The sequence below is a fragment of the Mesocricetus auratus genome, unplaced genomic scaffold (assembly GCF_017639785.1).
Source record: "Mesocricetus auratus isolate SY011 unplaced genomic scaffold, BCM_Maur_2.0 Super-Scaffold_100004, whole genome shotgun sequence".
NCBI lineage: Eukaryota > Metazoa > Chordata > Mammalia > Rodentia > Cricetidae > Mesocricetus > Mesocricetus auratus.
The window spans coordinates 73,211,170-73,237,641 of record NW_024429189.1 but is presented as its reverse complement, the minus strand read 5'-3'; the positions used below and the strand labels follow the sequence as shown (position 1 = coordinate 73,237,641).

General features: G+C 36.8%; 1 protein-coding gene across 13 annotated transcripts in view; it reads right to left on the bottom strand.

Moving 5' to 3' along the window:
• The window catches only part of Dcdc1 (doublecortin domain containing 1), a 414,546-nt gene that overhangs the window by 325,077 nt on the left and 62,997 nt on the right, over positions 1 to 26,472 (bottom strand). For all 13 annotated transcript variants that reach the window (XR_005877304.1, XM_040745964.1, XM_040745975.1 and 10 more), the window contains 2 exons: positions 23,497 to 23,590; positions 6,659 to 6,825 (listed from right to left, as the gene is read on the bottom strand). Coding sequence is in view for 12 of the 13 variants with exons in the window: in XM_040745964.1 (XP_040601898.1) it covers positions 6,659 to 6,825; positions 23,497 to 23,590 (261 nt within the window). In the remaining variant the exon portion in view is untranslated. The remainder of the gene's footprint in view (positions 1 to 6,658; positions 6,826 to 23,496; positions 23,591 to 26,472) is intronic.

Below are 26,472 nucleotides of genomic sequence, written 5' to 3'. Positions count from 1 at the left end.
GGATGGGTAGTAAAAGGCAAGGGGGCGGGAGGAGGAATGGATGGGAAAATTGTGGTTGGAATGTAAAATGAAATTTCAAATATTTTTAAATGGAGAAAAGGAATCTCTTTAATAACTTGTCAGACTTCTTAATAATCAATGATAATTAACTAGCAATCACTCACAGTATTAATGCATATGAATAGCAACAGAAACTACAAGACAATTATCAAGAGAGGTGGTTTTCTTCCTGCTAAGAAGGTGCCTTCAATACCATTTTAGTCCTTCAAAAGAACAACAACAACAAAAAATTCATATTCTTGTCCATTCACACAGACTCTGGGCGAGCATTATTACTTTGGAAGGAGGGGCGGAAGACAGGGCCCCAGGATGTTGGTGGAACAGCTAGGATGTCAGGTGAAGATAGAATGCTGTGCCCTCTCTAACCAGCTGAAGGCTGGGCATGATTGTTTTCTTACAAATAATACCTGTGTGTGTGGAAACGGTTCAGGAAATCTATCAAGCACACTCCTTCACTTTGCTGCTGTAACTCTGTAAAATTTACCATCATTTCTGAAAAGTTGCGTGCAATAATACCACCTGCATGTGGCTGAGAAATTCAAGGAAAAGTTTCTCAGGGATTTGGATTTACTTTATTCAACTTATTTAGGATATTGCAAATGAAATATTTTCTACTCAGTATGACTATGAATTTGGAAATAAGCTATATATCTCTAGCAATTATCACAAGTTAAATGCAGAGACAATACAATGTGATATTTGAGACAAAATTGTGGTTGGTAAATGAAAATGACATTATACTCATTTCTGTTTTTTTCTGTTGTAGAATTTACACACAGGCATAAGAAAACACAAAACATGAAGCGGCATGTTTTAAATGCACTGCTCATATCCTAATGCTAAATTATTCTCCCCAGAGAATGTGTGTCACATATATATGATATAGCAAAAAAGTAGGAGAAGTGAGAACTTCCCCCATTGGATTTCTTACTAAATCAATCCACAGGCATAGGAAGTTATTGTACCTGGATTAAGTATATAAACTCTTTAAAAAACAAATTGTTATAAACTTTTCAGTGAAGCGGCCACAACTTCAGATGGAGAAATGATTCAGTAATGCTTCATTTAAAAACAACCTCCATATTCTTTCTTGCAAAACATGTTATGAAACAATTTAAGTATTTTTATCAGGAAAAATAAGGTGATAAATATTGCTATAACATGAAAATGAAAAAATAGTCTTAGCCAATCTCCAGATGGAACCCATACATCATTAGACTGCTCATAGATAAATATATAAGCAGGGAAGTCTATGTTCTTTACATAAGTCTTATAGCTTTCAGATTAAATGTATTTGGGAAGCTGGCTTCTTAATTCTGAATGGGTGTTTCAAATTAACAAAGGCAATGTCTTGCTTGAGAAGCAACCAACTGAGATGCCATTAAACTTCTCTGTTTTTGTATAACTGTATTGTCACATCAAAATTACTCCTCCCCCTCCCCCAAAGTGAGTTACTTAAAGAATTTTCATGGTAAAAAGTCCAGTGTGGGGCTAGGGATACACATTTGACATTTGGTCATATAATTCTAAAAGAATTAGAGAAAAATACAGATTTGAAAATTTCCCTTCTGACCTAACTGCTTTATGACAAATCAAATGGAACATTCCATGAAGATAAATGTGTCACAGATAAATGACAGGAAATAAAAAGTATTTCAGTATCACTTTGTGTCTTATTCCATGCCCATTCCCCCCTCTATAATAATTACCTATGCACAAACTCTAGATGGCAATATTGCACTTACTGTACTTCCACCAAATTGTCCCAGTCGATGCCCACATATCCTCTTTATCAACGTTTTATGTGCCGTGGATCTATAGCCTCTGATTATAAGTGTAATGAAGCAGAAGTTATTGAAGCCTTTTATTGATTGCTCAGATCACAAGTTTACTGCCATACTGAATTGGCACCTTACTCGCTGAAGCAAACTGCTGACACCTTTTTTAAAAAGTGACAACTACATCTATTTCATGACCAGAAATCCATTTTCATCTCTATCAAGACAAGAATGCAATTTTCACTTCATTTAACTGATGTTAGGCCGGCTCAAAGCATGGCACATAGAAAAAGACACAAGTTTAAGGTTCTTAAAATACTTCAAGTAACTAGAATGCAGCTTGGTTTCAGGGGGAAATCAACAGTCACTGGAATCTGCGAATAATCTAATATGCTAAAGAAAATTCCTTATCAGAACCTTAAAATAGTTTTACACTTTCAAAATGACACCACTCTGTTCTCATAGGCACAATAGTGGCTTATGCTTGGGGATTAGAAACTGCCATCAGCGATTTCAAAGGACATTAAGAAGGTTGTTCATAAGCCAAACATTTTGAGTTTCATCCCAGAAAGGCTAACTGGAGATAAGGCTGCACTTGATTTGCTGTGGTCAATACATGCAGTGTAAAGGGTGAAACAAAAATGCTTAGCATCTTAGTGAGATGAAGACTAACAAAGATTTTAATTGACCTTAAACAAAGAAGTTTAAAAAAAACAGGTTTTAAGCACTTCTGTTATGAAAATAATATATTAAATTCTCTTCTCTTTTTGCAACAAACAATTTTCTGCCAGTGCTAAATTCAACTCATGTATATTTTGGATCTTTTTTTGATGAGAATGATATTGTTGTATTTAATATATAATTATAAAGCATATTGAAAGTGTGGGTAAAGTCATTCACTTTTAACTTATAAATTTTTTAAATCTAGAAGATTATGAAAATCTTAATTTGGATATTAATAAGATATATTTCAACTTTGAACTCCAAAATCTGCATATACTAAAATTATCTGGTTATTTCCTTATTTAATAATATACTCATAAAACAAAATCACAATATAGCTGTAATTTAAATAGTGAAATCTAAGTTTTTAAAAAGAAACTCAATGTCTGGATTTCTCAACTCAGTGCCTCAAATATTAATCTTTTTAAAAATGCATATAAACACACTGACAAAGGTTACTTTGCTTGAATTAGTTTTCCTTTAAAAAGTACATACAAAAATATTTAAATCACCCAGACCAAAATTATAGTTTTCAACAAACTTGACTAAGTAATGAGCTAATATAAATAACCCAAGCACTCATTTTCAAAATAAAACTAAAGAAATAAAATGCTTTCCTGCATTTTCAGACGAAAAAAAGAAACTGTTTATGTGTTTCAGTTATTCGGGTGAAGTTTAGGAAATGCCTCCAGATTGTAGGAAATGGGTGAGGGTTTTTGTTTATTCATTTTGTTTTGCATATGATAAAATTTAACTAGAAGTTGATCACTCTTTTCCAAGATGCTAAAAATGTAAGAGTAGGATTTCACAGTCACAAGTTAAAGCATCTGTGTCCTACAGCAGTGGCTGCAAGCCCAGAGTTAAGGAGTCCCTCAGTTAGCAGGGTGGAGCAGCCATTTCCTTGGTTCCTGTCTGACACTCAGGAGTGATTGTACAAGCTCTTAACAACTGAAACGGGTCATTAACATTTTAAATGATTGAAACCGAGAGTTTATGAACCCTTTCAAAATGATATTTTTAATAAAAGACAAAGTGCTATATTAATTATGTAAAACTCTCTAGGACTCTTGTTAGTTGTGGGAGCTGAAAAGAAAGTGTCCGAATCAGGGAGACAAGTGGCTTCCAGAGATGAAGTTTCCCCCAATCATGTTTGTGCTGCACACTGCCGACCAGCTATTCCAAGCCCTAATTACTGTAGCTGCCTGGCACACTTCCATGGACGGTTTCATTTTTACAGTATTTCTGAACAGACGGGCATATTTTGTTTACTGACAGCAACTAAAGCTCTGTGTAGGATCATAAATAAAGAAGATCGCGTTTAAAAGTCGCTAATATCATTTTAAAAGGTAGTGCAGCCTTGTGTTTTGGCCTCTGTTTGGCTGTGTTAGCCATGAATGACAGCTTCCCTGCTTGAAGCAGGCAGAAAGCACAGCCTTGCTCATTCACTGACAAGACTGTGGCCTTTTCACACGTTCCTTCCACAGCAGTGTTTGTCCCCAAACACTGGAACTCGACACAATGGCATTCCTACTCCAACACCCCCACCAACAGCACTAGAACATAACAAGAATGCTAATGAGTTGGAGCTGGCCCTGATGAAAGTGTTAACTACATTTCATCAGAAAGCGGTTATGCTGTTCCAAAGATTACCAATTAAGCAGATTCTGCTTAGCTCTCAGTTCTAAGTTCTAAGATGTTTCTACTCTTAAGGAAATACATGTGGTAAATGCAAGACTAAGTGACTTTAAGCTGTCCTAAATATAATATCTCATTTTAGTACACACAAAACAGTATATATTTAAGACCACCATAAGTAACTTCAGCTGCATGCTATAATAGCCAAGCTAAAGCTTAAAATGAAAAAATGAATAGGTTCATAAATACAAAACAAGTAGCCCTGACTTTTCTTTTAAAGTTAGAGAATAACATTTTTTAAGAGAAGTTCCTTTGATAATCTCAAAATTTTAAACTCACTATATTTAACCAAACAACATAGTTTTCACATGGGATGTCAGAAGCAGAGTAAATGGAAATGATATCAAGAGGTAATACAGTCCTACAATTTTATAAACTCAAGATTTGTTAACAAAATAGGAACCATTGTTCATCCACATGTCACCTGTCTAATGATTCCTTAACATGGTTAGACAGAGCACTACATAAAAACGGCTTTCTGGAAGGTCAAATGAAGTAATGCCGTTTGAATAAAGCTCATTAATGCTGAGGGGAACATTTGATAGGAACTCCTACTCATAAAATAAAGATATTGTCAGGTTTAATGCTTGGCCCATGGTGACATTGTAACAGTACCACTATAGTGAATTTTTAAAGCATTCAAGCCATGGAAAAGAGACAAAATAATATATAATTAAACACGATGATATAAATTGTTGCAAATTCATGTTATTCTCCTTGCCTTTACGTATACTTTACTATAAAACTTATCTATAATGTGAAGCTTAACATGTTTGCTCATGTTTACATTTAAAATTTAATAAAACATATTTATTATCATTTTGAGTAATGCAATCTTTAAAACAAAGCAGCAATTCTCAAGGCATTTTCCCATAATATACTGAATTCTTAAATTTCATGTTTAATGCCAGTTTAATGTTTCAGTGTTTAGAGTGGCAGTGTTTAGAGAGGCCACCACTGTCCAGATGTCCTCAGTCTCTCCAGCCCTCACTTCCAACAGAAAGTGCTTGTCTCCAGATTTTATTTAATCGGTGTATTTCTTGCATTGGAAAAAGGTAATATGCTTTTAAAGCTTTAAACAACTTTAAACCCTCCAGTAAGTGGAACCAAATTATACAACAGCAAATAAGCAATTCAGCAAATCGTAATCCATCTTAGGATGTCATTATATGCTGAACATTAGTATTTAAATGTAAACTAAGTTAAACACAATAGCCCAGTTATACTGGTTTTTGTATTTGATAGCCTAAGACATAAAGAAGTTTGAATTTTTAGTCAAATTATCTATAGTAGTTATCAATCTTCTCTGGTTCACTGAAATTAATTAAAAAGCAAACCAAATGTGCTTCCTCTATAAAAGTTTCTCTGAGACGCCCTTGGAAGTTCTGAAGGCTGTGATGAACTTCTTCCATATATCATGAGTTGCTCTTTTCCAAGCAGACAGCAGGAGGCGCTGTGTGAACACCAAGACTTTCATTTCAAGCCCACCCCTCCCCTTCCTCTCTATATGCAAAGAATGGTGAGATGCTTTCAAAATATTCATTTTCAGCAGCCTGTGGCCTGAGATAATGAGCCAAGTTCTAAAATGGAAGTTCAGAATTCACAATGTAAACCTTATTTAATATGGGGAAACGGTTGGCTTCACTTAAGTCTAAGAGGGAGGGTTTTTTTTGTTACAACTTCTTTTTTATTATCAAAATTGCAACATTCTATTTACAATATAAATCCTTCTTTAATTAAATCAAGTGTCCCAAAAGTAACTACAAAAATATTTGTCTTTATAAACACACACACGTACATAAATATACAACTATAGAATGAATACAGATATTAAAAGGCAAAATCTAGTTTAATTTAGTCCAAATACATTAATTCAACTAATTCTTTGGATCCTAAAATATACAAGTTAAATAGGTATGAGTGAAGTAAGTAACTCTTGAGATGAAGTTAATTCACAGTTCATTTCTCTAGAGTTTGATTTGGTTTCAGACCCATTTCTACAATAGTGAGCTGAGTTTACACCAGGAGAAAAAAATACAAGGGGTCTAAGCCTTCAGAGGAGTGGGAATCCATTAATTTTCTTCTCTAGTATAATTGACTCTAGAATTTCCACATAAAGATCTGCTTTTACTTTACAGAGTAAACAGCAAGAAAAGATGAGACCTATGACATTCTATACCAAAAGACAGACAAAATTAGCCCCATTATCACAGGCTTTAGAATCCAGAAGCATTTTGGCTCCCTTACAGCCACTGAGCTCACAAAATACATGTCACAGTTCTTTTATGACACAGTGCCAAACATTGCATCTATAGGACCAAATACATCTGGAAATATATATATATATATATATATATATATATATATATGATAAGGTATTATATTTTTGAAGGATGACTCACCTGCTTGTAATAATTTTTTGCAGACTTTAATCGTGGATACAAGGCCCCAAGAACTCCTTGGATGTACATCTTAGCACCCGAGGGGCTGAAACCTTCTCCCTTAGAGACCCAAAGTGGTCCCCGCAAAGGTGTGAGGGAATCTTGCAGGCATTTTTCAAGCACAGGAACTATTGGAGAGAAGAAAGGAGAAAATTCCTTTGACCCAACTGAGATACACTGCCTGGAATGCAGCCTCAAAACCAGAGCTAACTCTTAACGTCTATTATTTATGTCTGACCTGGGTTAAGTCTGAGAGAGGCAATTCCTGCATTACCAGTGACCACCATGAAGGATGTATTTATATTGCAACACCCCCCATGCAAGTCTCATAAGCTTTGTGGGCACACCTGAATAGTTCTGAAGTGTGCCTAACTAGCTGCACGGAGTGTCATGGTGTGCACTGATTGCCTTATCTTCTCATTTATCACAGATGAGTTGGAACCAGCCTTGCCGAAAGCTACTTGCATTGTCCTGATAAAACTGTAAGATCCATGTTGCTTCTGTGTATCGTTTCCTGTAGAGGAATCTGTGGGCCCAAAAAATCACATCTGGAAATTATTCATAAGACATAATCCTCACCTTTATAAGCCTTCCCATCCCAGGCTGTCATTGACATTCATTCAACCCATGAAACAGGTTGAAGACTGTTTAAATATAAGAGGGGAGAATGTTAAGCAAGGATTTTCTCATACCTTTGTGTTTCCAAGTACCCAGAATATATAAGTTAGTGGTAGATTTAGGAATGCTATGCCAGCAGGAATTTTGTAAACATATAAAGATATTTACTTGTGGGCCTGTAATGTAATATCCATGTGGACTTGCCAGACATGTTTATACACTTTTTCACACAATTAGCTCATAAAGTCTTTATAGTGTAAAATACCCAAAAGGAACGGCAACTAGCTAATATTTTTCTAACTTTAATTTTTCTCTGAAAAACTAGAAATAAATAACAAAATTTTGGGCCATGAAAAAAATAGATACAATCACTTTCATGGTCTTTACTTAAATGTATATATGTACACTTTATACATATACACTTTGTCATAGAAATATGTATATATCCCAAATATAAACATGTGAAGAGATATAAATCTTGACTATTTAATTCTTACACATATTTCTGCTAGAAAAAAAATAAGTAGATCACAAGCAAAGAAAGTAGATCTGTGCCCTTGGTTATGTTACATGTTGTGTATTTTATCCAGAGAGGCCTAGCATTACAATTCGGAAACTGAATAACAATTAAGCTCAGCTGAGCTACTGAGAGGCTGAGTTATGCAAATAGGTTTGCTACTAGTGTTCTGCTAAATCTTACTCTTAGTTAAGAAATCGTGCATTTTAGGACACTGTGGTCTCCAACTCACTATCAAAGCACAGCTTAAAATTCTAGTGTTCATTGCTTGGGAGAATATTGGAGACAAAGTTTTTAAGATTTTCTACTGCTGTCAGGAAAATTTTTTTTAAAAAAAAGAAAGAATGTAATGTGGTGACAGCAGATGCATGCATGAATTTGGTCATTCAGTCTGAGAAACTAACTCCTGAAATTCTATCAAGCCCAGTCTTCAACACTCACAGCAACTACTTTTCCCTAGAGATTTTAAGTACACTTAAGCACCTTACACTTTCTATGCCATATATATGACATTGTATGTACTATAAAAGAAATAGTAAGAAAGAAATAGGACTTAGAGTCTTCAATCTTTCAAAATAAAATGGGTAAGACAAGTCGATTTTGAAAAGAGTTTTACACAACTAAGCACAGTTTGAAACCATCAGCATTTTCAGTCTGCTGACACAATGTCCATAGATCGCCATGTATCTGGTTGATTTCTACAGCTCTAACTGTATCGTCACTCTTTCAGGTACACTTCTGAATCCTGCAAAGCATTACTTGTAGTAGTCAGTGTAGGCGTTAATCTTTTTAAGTGAGCTAAATTAGGAAGCAAGGAGATAAATTTCAAAGATTTAGATACTAGAATTAACCTCTACTTTAAATCTGAGAAAATTCTGCGAGATTCATCTGCACCCATCACAAAATAATTTTCAAGCTCTTAATACCGGCCCAAAGGATTTCAAAAGAGCATTTCCCCGATTTTTCTAGCACAAAATGACTGTTTTCAGAATTAGTAATCTCCATAACAATTTAAGAAAAATTTACAACTTGGGGCGGCGGGTGGGGGTGGGGGGAAGGAATTAGACTTCAATGTATAGCGAAGTGCCAGAACCGATATTGAGTGGAAAATTGCTCCCATGCGCCACATGGTTTACGTCATTAGGAAAACTATGGAAACCAGAAACAGTAAAGCAAAGAAAGCGGTATTCACAAGCAGGCTGTATAAGGAACTCAGAATCTGCTCTGAACTTGTTGAATAATCTGTTCAGTATCCCAGCCTCTCCCTGCTGGAGGCAGTGCCTCATTATAACCAGGAGGGCACTAATAAAGGTTAGCCTCTGAACCAGGGATTAGAAGGCTCTTTCTCTGGGGACGCTTCAAACTAGTAACTTTGATGATCTTGAAAAGGGAGACAAAGCGCAATCCAAGAACAAACAGTGTTTCCACTAAGCAGGGAGGTACAGAAAACAGAAGAAAATGATAGTCTAAATACTCGGGAAAGAAGTGTAAAGCAGTCTGTCTGCAGTGTTGAAAATAAAATGTATTCAGCACAAGTAAGAACACTCCACAACAGGGGGAGGGATGAGTCAATCTAAGACTCAGTTTGAAATGAAAATAATAATTGATTTGTTGAAAGTCACTTGAATTTTCAGAACACACCATAGATTTTTAAAATGAGGGGACTGGCTTTTCACTGTATTTTGGTGTTCATAAGATATTTGCTCAGTTGGTTGTTGGTTTCAGTTTTGCTGTTGTTGCTGCTGCTGCTATAAGACAAGGTATCACTATGTAGCTTTGGCTTGCCAGTAACTCACATGGTAGACCCGGTTGGCCTCAAACTTCTGTTGGCGCTCCTGCCTCTGCCTCCTGAGTGCTGGCACTACAGGTGTAAGCCACCAGGCTTGGCTTCTTAGGAGCTCTATTGTTTGTTTGCTTGCTTATTCTTTTCTCATCTACTACATCCTGACCACAGTTTCCCATTCCTCCATTCCAGTCCTTCAGAAGGCTTCTTCACCAATGATTTTCTTCCATGTAAAACTAGTCTTTTCTCTTCTTCTATAGAAAAACTTCATCTTGTCCCATAAATAAGTGCATGAAATTAGTACAATTATTTAGAAAGGTCAAGTGATATGCTTTAGCCTCAAAAAGGAGCATAAACTGTGTGTTAATGGAACAAACTCTGGGATTTTATTTCCTGTGTCCTTCCAAGCCATATACCTTCTTCAAAGTGTTGCCTAGAAATATTGCCTCACTAGTGAAGGATATCTTATGGACAGTTAGTGTTGGTGTGCAAGGCTACATATATGCATTCCTTCACATGTAGAAGGCCTTTACCTCAGCTATTCTACCAACTTCCTACTTACTTGATGGAGATAAGAACTTTTACTTTCAGGGTTTTCATTAAGTAAGATTTCAACCCTATATATTGAAGAGCATTAAAAGCCCAGCATCCCATAAATTTATCAATATGCATATATATAGTCATAGGCTGGTATTATTTCTACCACTTAAAAGAAAGCATATGGATAGTTGCTTTGATTGTATTTTCTTAAAGCATAGATTCCGTATCTCAGGTAAAATAAAAATTAGTCTAACAATTATGGTGGGTTTACATTTCAGTCAGACTACATGTTACTAGGAAAAAGAAGTATTGCCCAGAACAAGCCCAGCTGCCCAGGGAGAAACTTCTACCTATATAGGTGGCAGCTAGATTTTAATATGTTTGCCTTCTTGTCTCAGGTTATCTATTCAAGTAGATTGAAAGTTTATAATTAATTTAATAATGTAATAGTTTTATAATTTTAATAATTTAATAATTTAAAAATAACTAATAATCTCAGTAGGTAAGATTGAGGATGGTGGGTAGCAATAGAACATTTAACCAAAGCCAACGATGTGAAAAGTCAGATGTCCTTAAGTCCTGTTTGTCCTTCATGATATCTGCAGTATTTCTCCCCTGATTTTTTTGTCAATGAATATATCCTTATCCTTCAAAAATCATCTCCCTTGTTATTTATTTAGAAATAATTGCCTCTTACTTAATACTTTCTACAGTATTCTATTCTTCTATTTCTATTAGTCCTTATCTTCTCCCTTCCCATTTCCTTCCTCTACTAAATCTCAAGCCCTTTGGAGTTGAGATCACTGTGTTTTGCTTGGGTAGTTTTACTTTATCTTTACTCAATAAATAATAACTATGTTGACTTATGGTTAAAATAGATATATAAATTGTGGAATATACAGATCATTCTAATTGCTATATTAGGTCATGATGTCTTTAAGTTTAGTAAAAGAAGTGATTCTTCTCTTCTCATGCACGGTGGAAGGCCATTTATAGCATCTTAGACCATCAATGCAGGTGCACCGAATAATTCAGAACCTGCAGCTTCCTACAACATGCTAAAAGCTTGACAGGTAAGCATAACCATAGCAGATTTCTCAAAGCATACTCAGGTCATGCATGATGATTTTAATTGTCCTTCTAACATTACTTTGAGAATAATAGAGAAAATCAACATTATGTTAAAAATCATGAGATATAGCAACTAGGTGTTAAAGCCCTTAGTGAACCATCACAAATGGTGTCTCAGTGTAAAACATGCTTCTGCAAGGAAAAGCACACATTGGTGTTTAAATAACAGGACAGCGATACAGCACTGAGCTCAAGTAAGCATTTGAATGAAGAAAGGCAGTTTCCTTTGTGGCCTCCAAACACACTGAGTTCACATGTTAACATACAAACAAGCATCTTGGACGTCAGGATGATCTCACATTAAAACCATCTCATCACTGTTAAAAAGTTCAAACTTTTTTCAGGACAATGGTCCTGAAAATACCAAAGAAAGCAATACATGACAAGGAGCCAAAAATCCCTCTCAAGAGCAACCACAAAGATCATGGAATTCGTAATTGAGACACAGACTGGGATGGTCTAAGACTTATGCCTGGGGAAGATACAACTCTCTCCTGAAACAACATTTTTCATTCATAGAATCTCTTTGAACAATACTATGAAAGCTTTTAAAATTATTTTCAACAATCTTAGGAAATAACCAAAGACTTTACTATCTTGCTTCCAATTTAAAATTAAGTTCTATGCCAATTAAATATACAAATTTTTAACTTTCAAATTATTTTAATTTCCACACTTGTCACAGTTCATGTTTCCACAGAAGCAAATTACTTCCCAGGGTTCAGTTACATGTAAAGAAACTTCTTTATACATTGTGGTACAAGCTGCAAGTCTCAAAACTTCTCACCTGGAGCAAGATATTGTTTAGAAATTTTAAAACATTTGAAAATTCCCCACTAATACAGATGGAGTATTTTAAAATGAAGTTGACCTATCTTGAAAAGACTCTGAACAAAACAAATTTGGTTCTTGAAAGATGCCCAGCTTTGACTGCCTCCTAGGCAAGGAGGTATACTTACAAAGATTGTGTTACAGTGTCAAGGGATATTCAAGGTGTGTGTGTGTGTGGTGTGTGTGTGTGTGTGTGTATGCTCTTTCCTTTGGCTAGATAACAGCTGGAAAACCCCTGGCCTCAGACCAATTATCAGGCACCACTCAAAAGTATGATGTTCTGGGAAGACTGAATGATGGTGAAGAAGCTGTCTCCTGTGTTGTTTGGTTTGTTTGATTTGTATCAGTGAGTTCCCATTCCAACAGCTGCTGTGTACTCTTGTTTATATGCTATATGTCATATTTCATTGTCACTATGGTACTTACGAGAAAGAATTTAGTAGTCATTTTCTTAAATACCAATGCCTAACCAAATTTGGAATTTTTTCCCACTGAACAAAATGACAAGCAAGCAGTTGTTGTACTTAAAGCCATCATTCACAGCTGTTTTAGTTTTCAGTGCTCCCATTAAACCAACGGCATATTGCCTGTGGGGGTTGTAGTGGTGGAATACTTCTGTAAGAGACATTGATTTGTTTGATAGGATCAAACAAAATGGGCTATGCCAGAGGAGAAGATTTCTTGGGTCATATTGGCTCTACCTGAGTCAAATTTGATTTAGAAGTTATGCCCTTTACTGGACACTTGGTTATTTTAATTGTTGAAACATGGATGGGAGTTAGACCACTGGGGCTTAGGAAGTACAACATTTTAGAAAGTCCTCTCTGGCTTGAAAATGCAGCCTGAGTCATGCCTTTTCTTCAACTGAACGAAGTAGCTGTGCATTAAATATGCTGGCACATCTTCTGCTTGAGCAAGTGGACCGAAATGGTGTGAATTGTTAATGCCTTGCTGCATTGGTTCACGGCTTGTGACTGATCATTTGTAACTATATCTACTCCTTGTTCCATGAAATCAAGTATGGAGTAATGGGTTCATCAGATTTTGGGGTTAAATTGAGAGTGAAGAGGTACTGTGTGTGGAAATAAGAGTTGCCATGTTCAGGGCTGGCCTTGTAACAGCATGGAATCTAAAGGCGATATTCAAAACCACTTCACTCATCATACGCTTACTGATTCTGAATAGGGCCCATTTGCAGGGGACATTTGGTAGTTTTCCAATACGCTTTATGCCTCTTTCTGCTTCCACCACCATGCACATCTTTTTTTCAGACACCCCCAGTAGCACATTGGTAGCCCAGGTCAGCACACACAATTCATTTATTTAAATGACTTGATTTATACAAATAGAAATAAGCTGGGATTCTGTTGTCCGAATCTTGCCTTTCCCCTCAACAAAAATAATTGTGTGAAAATGCAAGTCTTTTGTGAATTCAAATTCTTGGACATCTAAAAGATTTGAGTTTTAGTACTGGTGTAAAATAATTGAATTGGTGTGTACAAAACTGAAGACTACTTACAGAAAGGTTGAGAATTAATTATATTTGTCTACTTTTATTGGCAATGCTTTATACCAATATACAAAATTGAGTATATATGGCATAGTTTTTATAAACTTTAAGACTCTGTATAAAAGTTTAAAGGACTTTGTAAATTTTAAAAACTATACTATATCAAACTCAATAAATTAATTTAATAAGACCTGGGAGCAGTAAGAATAGTAACCTTTCAAAGTGTCCTTTGTAGCTACTTCTCCCTAAGAGTTTAACTCAAACCTTGTTAAAAGAAGCAAGAGTTAAATTTTGACCCAGTAATAAAAGATATAATAGAAAACATAGCCAGACCTACCAGAAAATTATTACACAAAGTGATAACACATATAGTTAATATATAAAGACAAGCTAATCAGAAGATACCTCAAAACTCTACTAATAAATCAACCATGTGAGCACAGATCTCAAACATGTAACTAATCTTTTAATTTTTTTCTTTTAAATATAAAAACTGATTATAATGACAGCTAAAAGGATTCAGAGAGATGTAAGAGACACTTCATGTCAATAAAACTGTTTTGTCTCCATGAAATGTTAAGTCACCATAGACTTACATTTAGGTTCCTTACTTAGGATGTAACTTATATATGCTACAACATATATACAACAAAAGTCCTAATAGTTACAACAGTTACCATGGAGGACTCTTTTTGAAACTTCTTTCTCCCAGTTTGGTTCAAAAAAGCAGAATCTTCTGTAACAAACATTTTACATACTTCATTGGCTATTTTTTTCTCTCCTGAAAACTCTTGGGAGAACAAAAGTCTTTTCTGAGTCCTAGTCTTTTAAAGGGAGTAACAATTAGGCTATTTTCCCCATTAGAAGTTATATTATTACAACATATTCCTGCTGAACTTTGAGGATCATGGAGCAGTCATTAGAATTAGTTTAAATGTTTTAGAGTTTGAAGGTTAAGGAATAAGAAGCAAAGCCACTCAAGGATATGAGGGAGGACACAAACGTAGTATGACATGAAATAGTGTTCATCCCAACAAGCACTAGGGGTGATGATCATATCTTAATGAAGATATAAGAAAGTCTAGCTTTTAAAGATGTCAAAGGGACTTTTTTTAATGTAAACCAGAGTCTACAAGTAGATTTGACTGCTTGATGGAAGCTCACAGGACACTGCATAGTTGTGTAGCTTCATATATAAATGACCATGGTAATGATCTATCAAGTGCTCAACTGCACCAACATGCTTTTTGACAATATTCTCAACACTGTCTGTGAATCATCAGTGATTCACATCAGTGATCATATATATATACATATATATATGTATATATATATGTACATACACATATATATATATGTCAGTGATTACTAGCACACTCTATTTTTTTTTTCATCTAAGCAGTGTGAGCAGCCCAAGTCTGACGTCTAGAAGTCACTGAGAGACATTGAAAACATTTCTAAGGAATCCTGAAGTCAAAGCAAAGTCACAATAAGGACGGTTTGGAATCAGACTTTCCTGAGTTGTATCTAATAGTCCACAGTGTTTCTTGCCTGGCTGCCTTAATCCACATCAGTGTTTTCACTGGACACATTTACAGACTCATAATTACTATCAACACTGGCATCCCTCTTGAGAAAGACATCAAACTTTATTCCATGAAATTTAAAGAGTAATGATAAACAAGAATCCAAGAGAGGCAAATGCTTAAATTTAAAGAAAAAAATAAAAAAATGTTTACTTAGAAGCACTTGTCTTTTTCTCTGTGAGCCTGTACAGTCCTCCTATAATGTAAAACTCTATGTCATTGTGGTTTTGATGTACATCAAAATGATTAATGACTATGGAAGCTGAGCATCTTTTCTGTGCTTATTGCCAAGTGTATATGTTCTCTGTGGAAATGTCTACTCGGGTTCTTTGCACATCTTTCTAATTAGGTTGTCTTTTTGAAATTGAGCATGAGACCTTTCATATATTCCCAATATTAAACACATTAGATGTGATTTGAAAATATTTTATTCCATTATGTCTTTTCATTTTATGGATAATATCCTTTAATTCACAAAAATGTTTCAAGCCAATGAAGTCAAATTTGTGAGTTTTTCTGTTATTGCTCATGCTTTGAATTTAATGTCTAGGAATCTTTTGCCAAGTTTAAGATCATGAAGATTTGCGCCTACATTGCCTTCTAAAAGTTTTACCTCTTAGAATTTTTATTTATTTTGAGATAATTTTTGTATATAGGAAGTTATATTTGTCTTCAGTCCTTGTATGTGGAGACCTAGTTTACTCAGCACCAGGGCATCTCTGTCACAAGTCAAATGACCACTGATTACATATGTGCCAGGCTATTTCTAGACTCCAAGTTCAATTTTTCTCTATGCCTATTATCACACCAGTACCATAGTTTTAACTACTGTGTTACAGAAAGTGAATCCAATATACAGTGTTTGTAAGGTTAAGTGCACAGTTTCTACATTCTACTACCCCAACATAAGACAATAATCTTCAAGAGTACCTATGCGGCCCTCACTTTTGACCAGCTGCTACAGACAAAGGAATATTTCACAAAACTCAAGAAAATGTTATACTTACGGGACCAAGTCAGTCGGGGGCCTAGAAATAATATAAGTGATTATGAGTAGCAAATAACAAAAAAAGGACAGACTTATGGGGTGGGGGGACTGGCAGTGTGGCCTCTCACAGACAGCTCTTTAATAGATATGAGCTCTGAGTTTTGTGTTTGCTTGCTAGCTTGCTTTTCAATGTCAGAAGTAAGCTAGCAACTTATGGAGTATGTCACTAGATATAAAGTTTACAGTTATATTTCTTCCTGAAAGACTTATTTTAGACATTATAGTAAACAAAAACTATGTAGAATTTGAGTTTGATAGGTCACAGCAATTAAATATATCTAGGATTATTTCCAACAACCTTGGCTTTCAAAAAATGCCAGGTGGGGGCTGGATCAAGTTTTGATGTTCCCAGGTGTACAGTGGACGGTTTGGCCTCCCTCCTAACTGCTCATAGTTGGTTTACTGCGCAGGCTGTTGTTGCTTGTTCTTTAGTCATGCATTGAACTTCATCTAAAACCTGAAGCAAGCCTGGGGATGACATAATCATTTCAGGTGTTAGATAGTGGAAAATAGTCTCTTCTAGAGCTTAAAGTATGATTCCAGGCAACTTCTAAACACTGTAGAGATGGCCTGTCTTTAAATGATGAGCACCAGGTCTAGGACCAACTAGGCAGCCTAGGTCTGCTGACCAGCATTCTAAACTATTCATTATTGTGGTGGTTTGAATAGGTATGGTCCCCATAGACTCATATGTCTTAATGCTTGGCTCATAGGGAGTGGTACTAATAGGAGATATACATGTGACCTTGTTGAAGGAAGTGTGTCACTGTGGAGATGGGTTTTGAGGTCTCATATATGTTCAAGCCATACCCAGTATGACAGTTCACTTCCTGTTGCCTATGGACCAATATGTAGAACACTCAGCTCCTTCTGCAACACCATGTCTGCCTGAACACCACATTTTCCACCATGACTATTATATACTAAACCTCTGAAAGTCTAAGCCAGCCCCAATTAAATACTTTCCTTTATAAAAATTAGAGTAGCTGCTATTTGTTTTGAGACAGGGTCTCACCATGAGGCCCTGGCAGGTCTGGAACTATGTATACTAGGCTGACCTCAAACTGACAGAGTTCTGCCTGCCTCTACCTCTCAAGTGCTAAAATTAAAGGTATTATGTTAAGTTAAATCATGGATCAAAAAGAAACGTGGAAGATCATTGTGTGGTATAGTGTGTTCTGATAACTAAAGCTTGCCTGGAAATCAGAGAGCAGAACTAGTCACTGGTGCCTTTAATCCCAGCTTTTGGGAGGTGGAGAGAGGAAAGGATAAGGCAGGCAGAGACAGGATTTCAATCTTTTGGACTGAGGAAGGAAACAGGTAGGAAGCAACTGGTGGCTGCTCCCAGTTCTCTGATCTTCCAGGTCTTTACCCTGATATATGACTCCTGGTTTTTAATTGATGAAGATTAATTAGATTCATGCTTGAGAAGATCTTGTGTTACATTCCTGCGGCTCATCTAGAAGCCTTTAAAATAAGCTACAGTGATCCAACTTGATTCTAAATTTATTAATCACAAACTTGTCACAATTTTAAACCACATAAATCCAAAGTGTGGCTCATGGATAAGTGGTAGATTTATTCTAAAAGAACATTCTATCTTCTTCAGTTAAGAAAAGGAAACTGCGGGCTGGCGAGATGGTTCAGCCATTAAAGGCTCACAACCAAAGATATAAGCAAAGGAAACTGCAGGAAGAAATCATAACATATTGAGGAGTCAGGTTTGGTAAAGGAACCAATACGGAAGTAAAATGGACTGAAGATCACCTTCATTGTTACGATAGGAACAGTGCATGCATGAGAACAAACTGAAAGAAAGCTGTTCCACTGAAGGAGAAGAGAGAGCTCCTTGGAACAAAGCAAGCATCTGATTCAGTCAGAAATATGTGACAAACGAAACCCCACCCCCAACCCACCCCGATTTGTGCACCCATTTACATATGCATACACACATTTGTGACAATTAAAGAAATAGAGGACCTGCATTTGAGACAGAGTATGGGATGCATAGGAAGGGCTGGGGGGGCGGTTTATGTAATCACATTTTAATTTCAATTTTTTTAATTAAAAAAGGAGAGACAAATAGACCCTGAAAGGCCATACAAACTTCTCTTAAATAGAAGGGAGGGTATTAAGTCAAAAGCACTAGCTGAGGCCCTATAAATCTAATAAGGACTCAAGATAAGCCCTTGGAAAGCAGCCTGAGTCCTTCTCCAGAAGAAACTGAGTACTAAATACTGTGAGGAGGTGGCATTCATGTTACAGACAAATTAGATACCAGTGATTGGGACTCTCTTATGCAAACAGGACACAAAATAATGAGAGATGAAGACTGGGATAAATTACTGAAGAAAAAAAAAGCATCATACGAACTCAGGTCCTAAGACAAAGGGAAGACAAAGGCCAGATAAACCATGCTACAGAGAACCAGGCAGGGTTAATAATAGACCAAAAACCCCACATCCAAATGAGATAATCAGGCTGTGAGAGAAGCGACCCTTGGCAGGATTATTGACCTCAAGGAAATAAAAATGAGCAAGACTGACATGAACAAAAGACACATTGATAAGCTTGAAATATATTCTCTTCATATCTCTCACTATGAGAGACACTGCAAGAAAAATAACTCAAGGTCTACGTTAGAATAGTGCAAGCATGGAGCAGGAAGCAAAGTGGAGGGGAATAAGGGACATAACTGTAGCAGAGAATGCTAACTCCAAACATTTCTTAAAAGAACAGGTATATTAAATACTGCATTAAAATATACTGAACCAAAATATTAACTCAAGCAAGACACACTGAACAACTGAGGAGACACCATGCTTTAGAAGGAGAAGGCAGTGAAGTTAGTCCTCACCAGGGCCTTAGAGAACATGAGCCTGGTAGTTTCAGTCCAAAATTCTACCTTAAGTTATTGTTAGACCAGACAAGATTTTGACTATAAAGGAAGACCTATGACGATGAAGTGGGCCCCTTGGGTTTTAACAATTCCCTAGGCAGAGGCTCTTGTGGCAGTTGCTAGAACACAGCTGTAAAACTGGTGTTTCTGAAACAAATTGGGCATTTTGCCACCAGACAAGAACCACTCAGAGTTTGGCATGGGCCTAGAATTAGTGACCAAGACAAAAACGAGCATTAAGATATGAGAAACACCTCACAAAAGAGAACAGAGCCTCAACCACAGTGGGGTGACCACCCAGGCAAACTTCCAAATGTAGCAAGCACAGCACTGTCAGTTCCCTTTGAGACTGATTTTGATAGCAATACTGATAAAAACTAGTCTTATATAATGCTGCTTTAAGGACCTTAAATATAATTTATTTAATCCCCAAAACTACCTATGAAAGTATTTACTGTAGCTCCTGTTTTACAAATTAGGAAACTGATCTCAAAGAAGCTAATTAAGCATCTGATATAAACTGTTTTTATATACTTCATATACTCTTATATACTTTATACACTGATGTAAACAGTTTACTGATATAAACTGGATTTTCAACTCAAAATGAAAGCACTTCACTATACTATGAACCATAGTATGAGACGGGAACCAGTGTACATTGGTCAAGTTTCTCTTGGAGATGCTGTACATTTATGAAGTCATAAACATGTCTTAACAAAAAAAAACTTCCCAAGGTACATCTCAGGCCACAGACTTGCTTAGTTGATACACTCTTCTGACTCATTTCAGAAGCACTGGGGTAAGGTCTACAACTACCCACCAAGGTCTAGAAGGTCCTCAAGAAAGCAGAGTTGTTTTAAAAATCACCCCCATAAAGGTCCTAAGGGACTGGTGGCCTTGCTCTGACAAGGAGAGTGACTTTCCTGGTTCATCGAAATGTAATAATTTGCCAAAGCAGTTAAGATATAAAAAAAAAATGTGGAGACTATTAACCAGAATGGGAATAGCACCACCAAAGAGACACTAGAGGGATGGAGAGAAGACAGTTAAGACCACCCACTGGGTTCTCTTACAGAGGACCTGGGTTTGATCCCCAGCACCCACAGAGCAGTTTAAAACCATCTGTACCTTCAGTCCCAGGGGCTCTGATGCCCTCTTCTATACTCCTTGAACACCAGGCATTCACACAGTACATAGACTTTTTTAAGAGAGAGAGAGGTAGGGGGGAAGAGAGAGGGAAGAGAGAGGAGAGAGGGGGGTGAGAGAGAAAGAGAGAGAGAGAGAGAGAGAGAGAGAGAGAGAGAGAGAGAGAGAGAGAGAGAGAGAGAGAGAGAGAGAGAGAGAGAGAGATTAAGGTCAATAAGACCAAGATGGGTAAAAGGACTTGCTATTTAGTCTAACATCCCAAGTTCAATGTCTCAGGCCTATATGTCAGAAAAAACCAACTACTACAAGTTATCCTCTGATCTCCACATGCTCACAAGCACATAGACACACATACAAATTAATTAACTATAAATTGTTTAAAGGAACACTGTGTACTTTCAAATGCATTTATGACATCAAATAGCTCAAAATTGATTAGTAAACTAGGGGAGTGATTCAGACAATACACAGGATTGGATGATGCATGCACTTTTCCCTAAGCAGAGAGCCCTCGTCTTAATGGCTGTGCCTCATAAAGCCATACACTGGCCTTGTGCTCTTTAATGTGGGAGTTTGGCTTCCTCCTGTGCCTTCACTTCAGTTTGCACTGTCTCCTATTCCATTGTCTGTGCATCTAATATTCTCTGTCTACAGCATACTCTGGGATGCCTGGCCAGGATAGTCATATTATTACCTAAGTTAATAACTATTATTCAGTTAATGCCCTGGTTTTAAAGATATATAAATCTGGAAAATCTACTCCTCTTGATTTGTTGATGTTGTTGTTGTTAACCCTGTTATCCTGACAGACATCAGCATGTTATCTAATAGCATATTGATTACCTGCAGAAATCTATATGAAATAAATAATTCTCATCTATTGTTGAAAGAATAGATCTACACAGAAAACCACAACTAAAGAATTGCTGTTGGTATGTGATTTCCTTTTTTATTTCAAATTTCTTTCATACAATATATTTCAATCATGTTTTGCCTTCCCTCTACTCCTCCCAGATGCCAGATCCTCCCACCTCCTTAAACTACCAAACTTCATATCCTCTCTCTGTCTCTCTCTCCCAACAAATATCCAAAAAACAAACCAAAAAAGGACAAAAAGTTCCAAAATGAAGCAAGCCCCCCACACACAAAGCAAACAAACAAAACATATCAAAACAACTCTTTAAAAAAATTATGGAGTTCATTTTGCATGGACCAATTACTCCTCAGCATGGGACCTACCATGGAGTGATACCTACCCAGTGACATTCCATTGGAGAAAATTTGAAACTTCCCTTTGACAACAGGTATCATTAGTTATTGGTTCGGAGTGGGACCTCATTTTCACATCCCCTTTCATTTTTGGGATACTGTATTATGTAAATATTTTTAGTAAAATCCCTTATGGTTTAGAAACCTAACCACAAAAGCAATTTATAAATCATGTGAGATTTTTAAAAGTTTGCTAGCTGTGACAATGTAAGAGTACTTACATGTCATGACAAATGTGCTCATTTCTCATAATGAGGGAGGAATGTTTGAAAGTATACATCTATAGTAGAAGTAGGAGGCACTGATAACCACTGGTACAACAGCACTACAAATCTTTTTTTATTTCATTTTACATTCCAACCACAGTTCTGCCTCCCACCCATCCTCCCACCCTCCCTCACCTCCCCCCATCCCACCCCCAGTACACTCCTCTTTACAGGTGAGGGCTCCCATGAGGAGTCAACATAGTCTTGTACAGTAGGTTGGGGCAGGGCCCAGATCCTTTCCCATGCATTAAGACTGAACAAGGCATCCCACCACAGGGAATGGGCTCCAACAAGCCAGCTCATGTACCAGGTTTGTATCATGGTCCTATTGCCAGGGGCCCCTCTGATAGTGCAAGCCTCAAAACTGTCTCCCACATACTGAGGGCCTAGTTCAGTCCCCTGGAGTCTCCACAGTTGTAGGTCTAGAGTTCATAAGATTCCATGAGCTTGGTTCAGCTGTCTCTGTAGATTTCTCCATCATGATCCTGACCTCTCTTGCTCATATGTTCCCTTCTAATCTTTTGAGAGACTTGCTATGAACTTAACATTAGACCTTATTGGTTGACTTCCTGATGTGATATAAAGTCAACAACAACAAAAAAAGCCATAGGAAATCAAGAGTATTAGTATTTATTTATTTAAACTAGAAGTTATCTTTTATATAATATTTGGTCTTTCCTAAGCCAAGATCTGGAAGATAATCAACAGAAAAATGAGGGACTCTGATCAGTCCATGCACAGTATCATAGTTAACAAATTTTGGAACCTAATATTAAGTGATGAGGAGAGCTACAGGCTGGAAGTTCCTCCAACTGGATTAGTCTCTTTACGTATTTTAAATCTGATATTAGTGACTGCATAAGCTAATTTCAGCTGACTCAGCTTCTATAAGTATGCAAAAACACAGAGGGAGGCATACATTAAAGTGTGATAATAACACACTTCTGGGGTCCATGAAGCAAGAGCACGCATTTGAAAGTCTCTGGCAGCCAGAAGACAGCAGCCTCAGTCACTACCTCACTATTAGGGTTAGTAAATCTTATCTTTTGAGACCATGTCCTGACTAGGGTCAAACTTGTGTCCCTCCTGCCTAGCCTGCCCTGAGTTGTGTACAGAAACAATTTTGTTACACCACACACAGAAAGAAAATAAATTCAAATTTCTAAATTGAAATTCTTCCTATTAACCAAGTTAAGAGTAATCTGAATAGCCTCTAGAGATAGTCCTTCCCCTTACTCTCTGCCTCTATCCCTCACCACCCACCTTCCTCTGGGAATTGAACCCACAGCCTTGCACATACTGGGCCAGCCCTCCGCCACTGAGCCACACCCTGAGGCCCAATAATTTGTCTTAGATGTTGGATACCAAATATGTCAATAATTGCTTATTTATTTATGGTTCACTAAATTTAATACTCAGCTTTAAAAATAACTCAAATTTGTGGCAAAAAATTATTCTTATAATTCTGATGTCTCTTGAAAGGTGTTTTCACACCATAAATATACACAGTGCCCCTTTGTTTAAGAATATCATGTTTATTTGTGCTATAATTAAATTCTTGCTTTTTCTTTTCTACAAAATGCTTAAAGGGAAAATTATATAAATTTCTTTCAAAATTGTATCACAGGAGTTACAAAATATTTGCCACTTACCTTTTGAAATATCTTCAACTTTTCTACCACTCATATCATAAATATATCTGGCCGGTGAATCTAGATTCATTTTCATTGTGCAGATATCTAAAACCTATACAGGATAAAATATTATTAATCTCTGGGTAAACTAAATATACATTTAAATGATTTCTATACAGTTATTACAATCATATTGCAAAATAAAATTTGTTGATTTCTAAAATACTTCTAACATGAAAAGGAAAAGGAATTGAAATTGTTAATTTTTTTAAAATATATTTATTTGTAAATTATATATACAATGTTCTGCCTACATGTATGCCCGCTGGCCAGAAAAGGGCACCAGGTCTCGTTACAGATGGTTGTGAGCCACCATGCAGTTGCTGGGAATTGAACTCAGGACCTCTGAGCCATCTCTCCAGCCTTGTTAGTCTTTTAAAGTATAGAGAAGTATTTAAAAAGAATGAAGAAACGAAGGAGGAAGAAAGGGAGAAATGAAGGGAGAGAAATAGGGAGGCAGGATGGGAAAGAAAAGGGGGGGGTCAGGGAGGCAGGTCATGTGGCAGACAGCAGACTGCTTAGCTACTATTTGATAGACAGCTGAGCATTGGAGCTCCAAGGAATATTCACATTATTCTTGATGACTTGTATGCTCACCATTTACTTATTCTACAATGGAAGATGCTATTTTTTTATCTGTTACATTCTTTCTAGAATCCTATTCAAGCCCACCACCTGTCCTCACTAAAGTCACTCTTCCTTGTTCACTTTTGTCACAAAAGTCTCGCTCTGAGTGGATCTTGCTATCCTTGTCTTATGCACACTTTGTAGCTTTGTGCCACTGAGGAAAGTCACAAAACTGAACATAGCAGCATGATTACAGTCCTCGGCATCCTCCTTGGTCCGCAAGCACTGCTCAGTTACTGCAGTTCCATTTCTTTGTTGGAGTCTCTCTCACTTTACACAGTGTATGTTTCCCTGTCAGCTTCCCTTTCTCCGTCCTCTTCCATGGAGTTGTATGAACTACACAGAGAAAAGATTGAAGCCTTACCTTCATGCAGCTAAAACTACAAGCATACCTCCTTAGCCACCATTTTTCTCTCTCAAATATATTATATGCATAATATAATTGAGGAGTCTCTCTCATATAATGTAAGTGTGCTTTCAACATTTGTTCTTGGCATTTGAAGCAATATAAATTATCCACCAGATCTCTCTCAAGTATTTGCAACTGCTCTTTGCTCATCAGTGTTGTTCATGATTGATGTCTTTACTGTCTGCTAGTTCAATTGCTCTTACGCTCCACATGTTCCTGGAGCCTTTGCTGCCTCTTCACAGAAGTGTTTCAGGAAGCTGTCCATGGCCTCTCTTCTCTTTTCCTTTTCTCTCACTCACTCTCAAGACATTCTTTCTAGCTTTCATTTTACCAAATAAAGCTTTCTCAAAGATTACCAGTGAGGCCGACCCAGGCGCTGATGTCACATGCCTTTAATCCCAGAGCTCAGGAGGCAGAGACAGGTGGATCTCTGTGAGTTCGAGGCCGGCTTGGTCTACAAAGTGAGTTCCAGGACAGCCTGAGCTATTACATAGAGAAACCCTGCCTTGAAAACCAAAAAAAAAAAAAAAAAAAAAAAAGATTGTCATTAAGGATAAGGATGTTTCTTACTTCTACTTATTTGAATTAGAAGAATCATTTGATTACTTTCTCATTCTAAACACTATTTTTTCTACTTCTTTCTGCAGGCTTGTGAATTTTGTCTTCCCAACAGTTTTTCAAGATAAGTCCCAGGCCTCTTTCTTTCCTGCTCTATTTTTTCTCCTAACGCATTCTTAAGACACAGCCCTAAAATTTCCTCTTCCATTTGTATACTGGCAACTCCCAAACAAATATACCCATCCTGAGACTGTCTTTTAAGCTCTAGGCTGTGTAATATCTGCTCAATATTGCTGCCTATGTGAAATAGGCTCGAGGGTCAACATATCCAATATTGAACATTATTCTTCTTTTGAGACTAGTACTCTAGAATTCCTTGCTCTAGGGAAATCTGTCTATCATGAGGTACAAGATAGGAGCCTAAAAGCTAGCCTCTCAATCTTCATATTGTTCCTCATGCCACATACCCATGCCATCACAAGCCTTATCATTTCTCCTTTTCTATAGATCATATAAGTCCATATAGATTTTCCATGTTAACTTGATGGGGGATGTCTGTCTGTATATATGTTTCTTTTATTGGCTGATGAATAAAACTCTGATTGGCCCCAGATTCAGGAGGCAGAAAGAGGTGGATCTCTGTGAGTTCTAGGCCAGCTTGCTCTACAGAGTGAGTTCCAGGACAGCCTCCAAAACAATACAGAGAAACCCTATCTCGGAAAAAAAAACTCTGATTGACTGCTAGCCAGGCAGGCAATATAGGAGGGGGCTACAGAGGAAGAAGTAAAGAAAGAGAGAGAGAAACCTTGAGAGAGACGCCATGTATAGTCTGGGAAGATGGGATATATGTCAGGCATTCTCTGGTAAGATAAGGCCATGTAGAAATATATAGATTAGTAGTTATAGGCTAATAATTAAGACAGAGCTAGCCAGTAGGAAGTTCTAGCCATCGGTCAACAGTTTAACAATTAATATGTCTCTGTGTGCTTATTTGGGGCTGAAGGGTGGCGGGACCTGGTGGGAAAGAAACTTCCATCTTCATTATTTTGAACACCCTACCAGGACCCTTACAATAGTTAGCTAATACTTGCATCTACTTTGATACACTCAATTCAGTCTCTACGATACATTAAAATCATAAAGCTGGTTACCCTCCATTACTTTTCTAACTCAAATCCTTTAAATGACTCTTGAAGGCTTTTAGATAACAAGGAAGAAAAAGTCTGCAAACTCCCTATAAAGTCACACTCCCTCTTCATACACTGCTAGTGTATACATTAAAATCATAAAGCTGGTTACCCTCCATTACTTTTCTAACTCAAATCCTTTAAATGACTCTT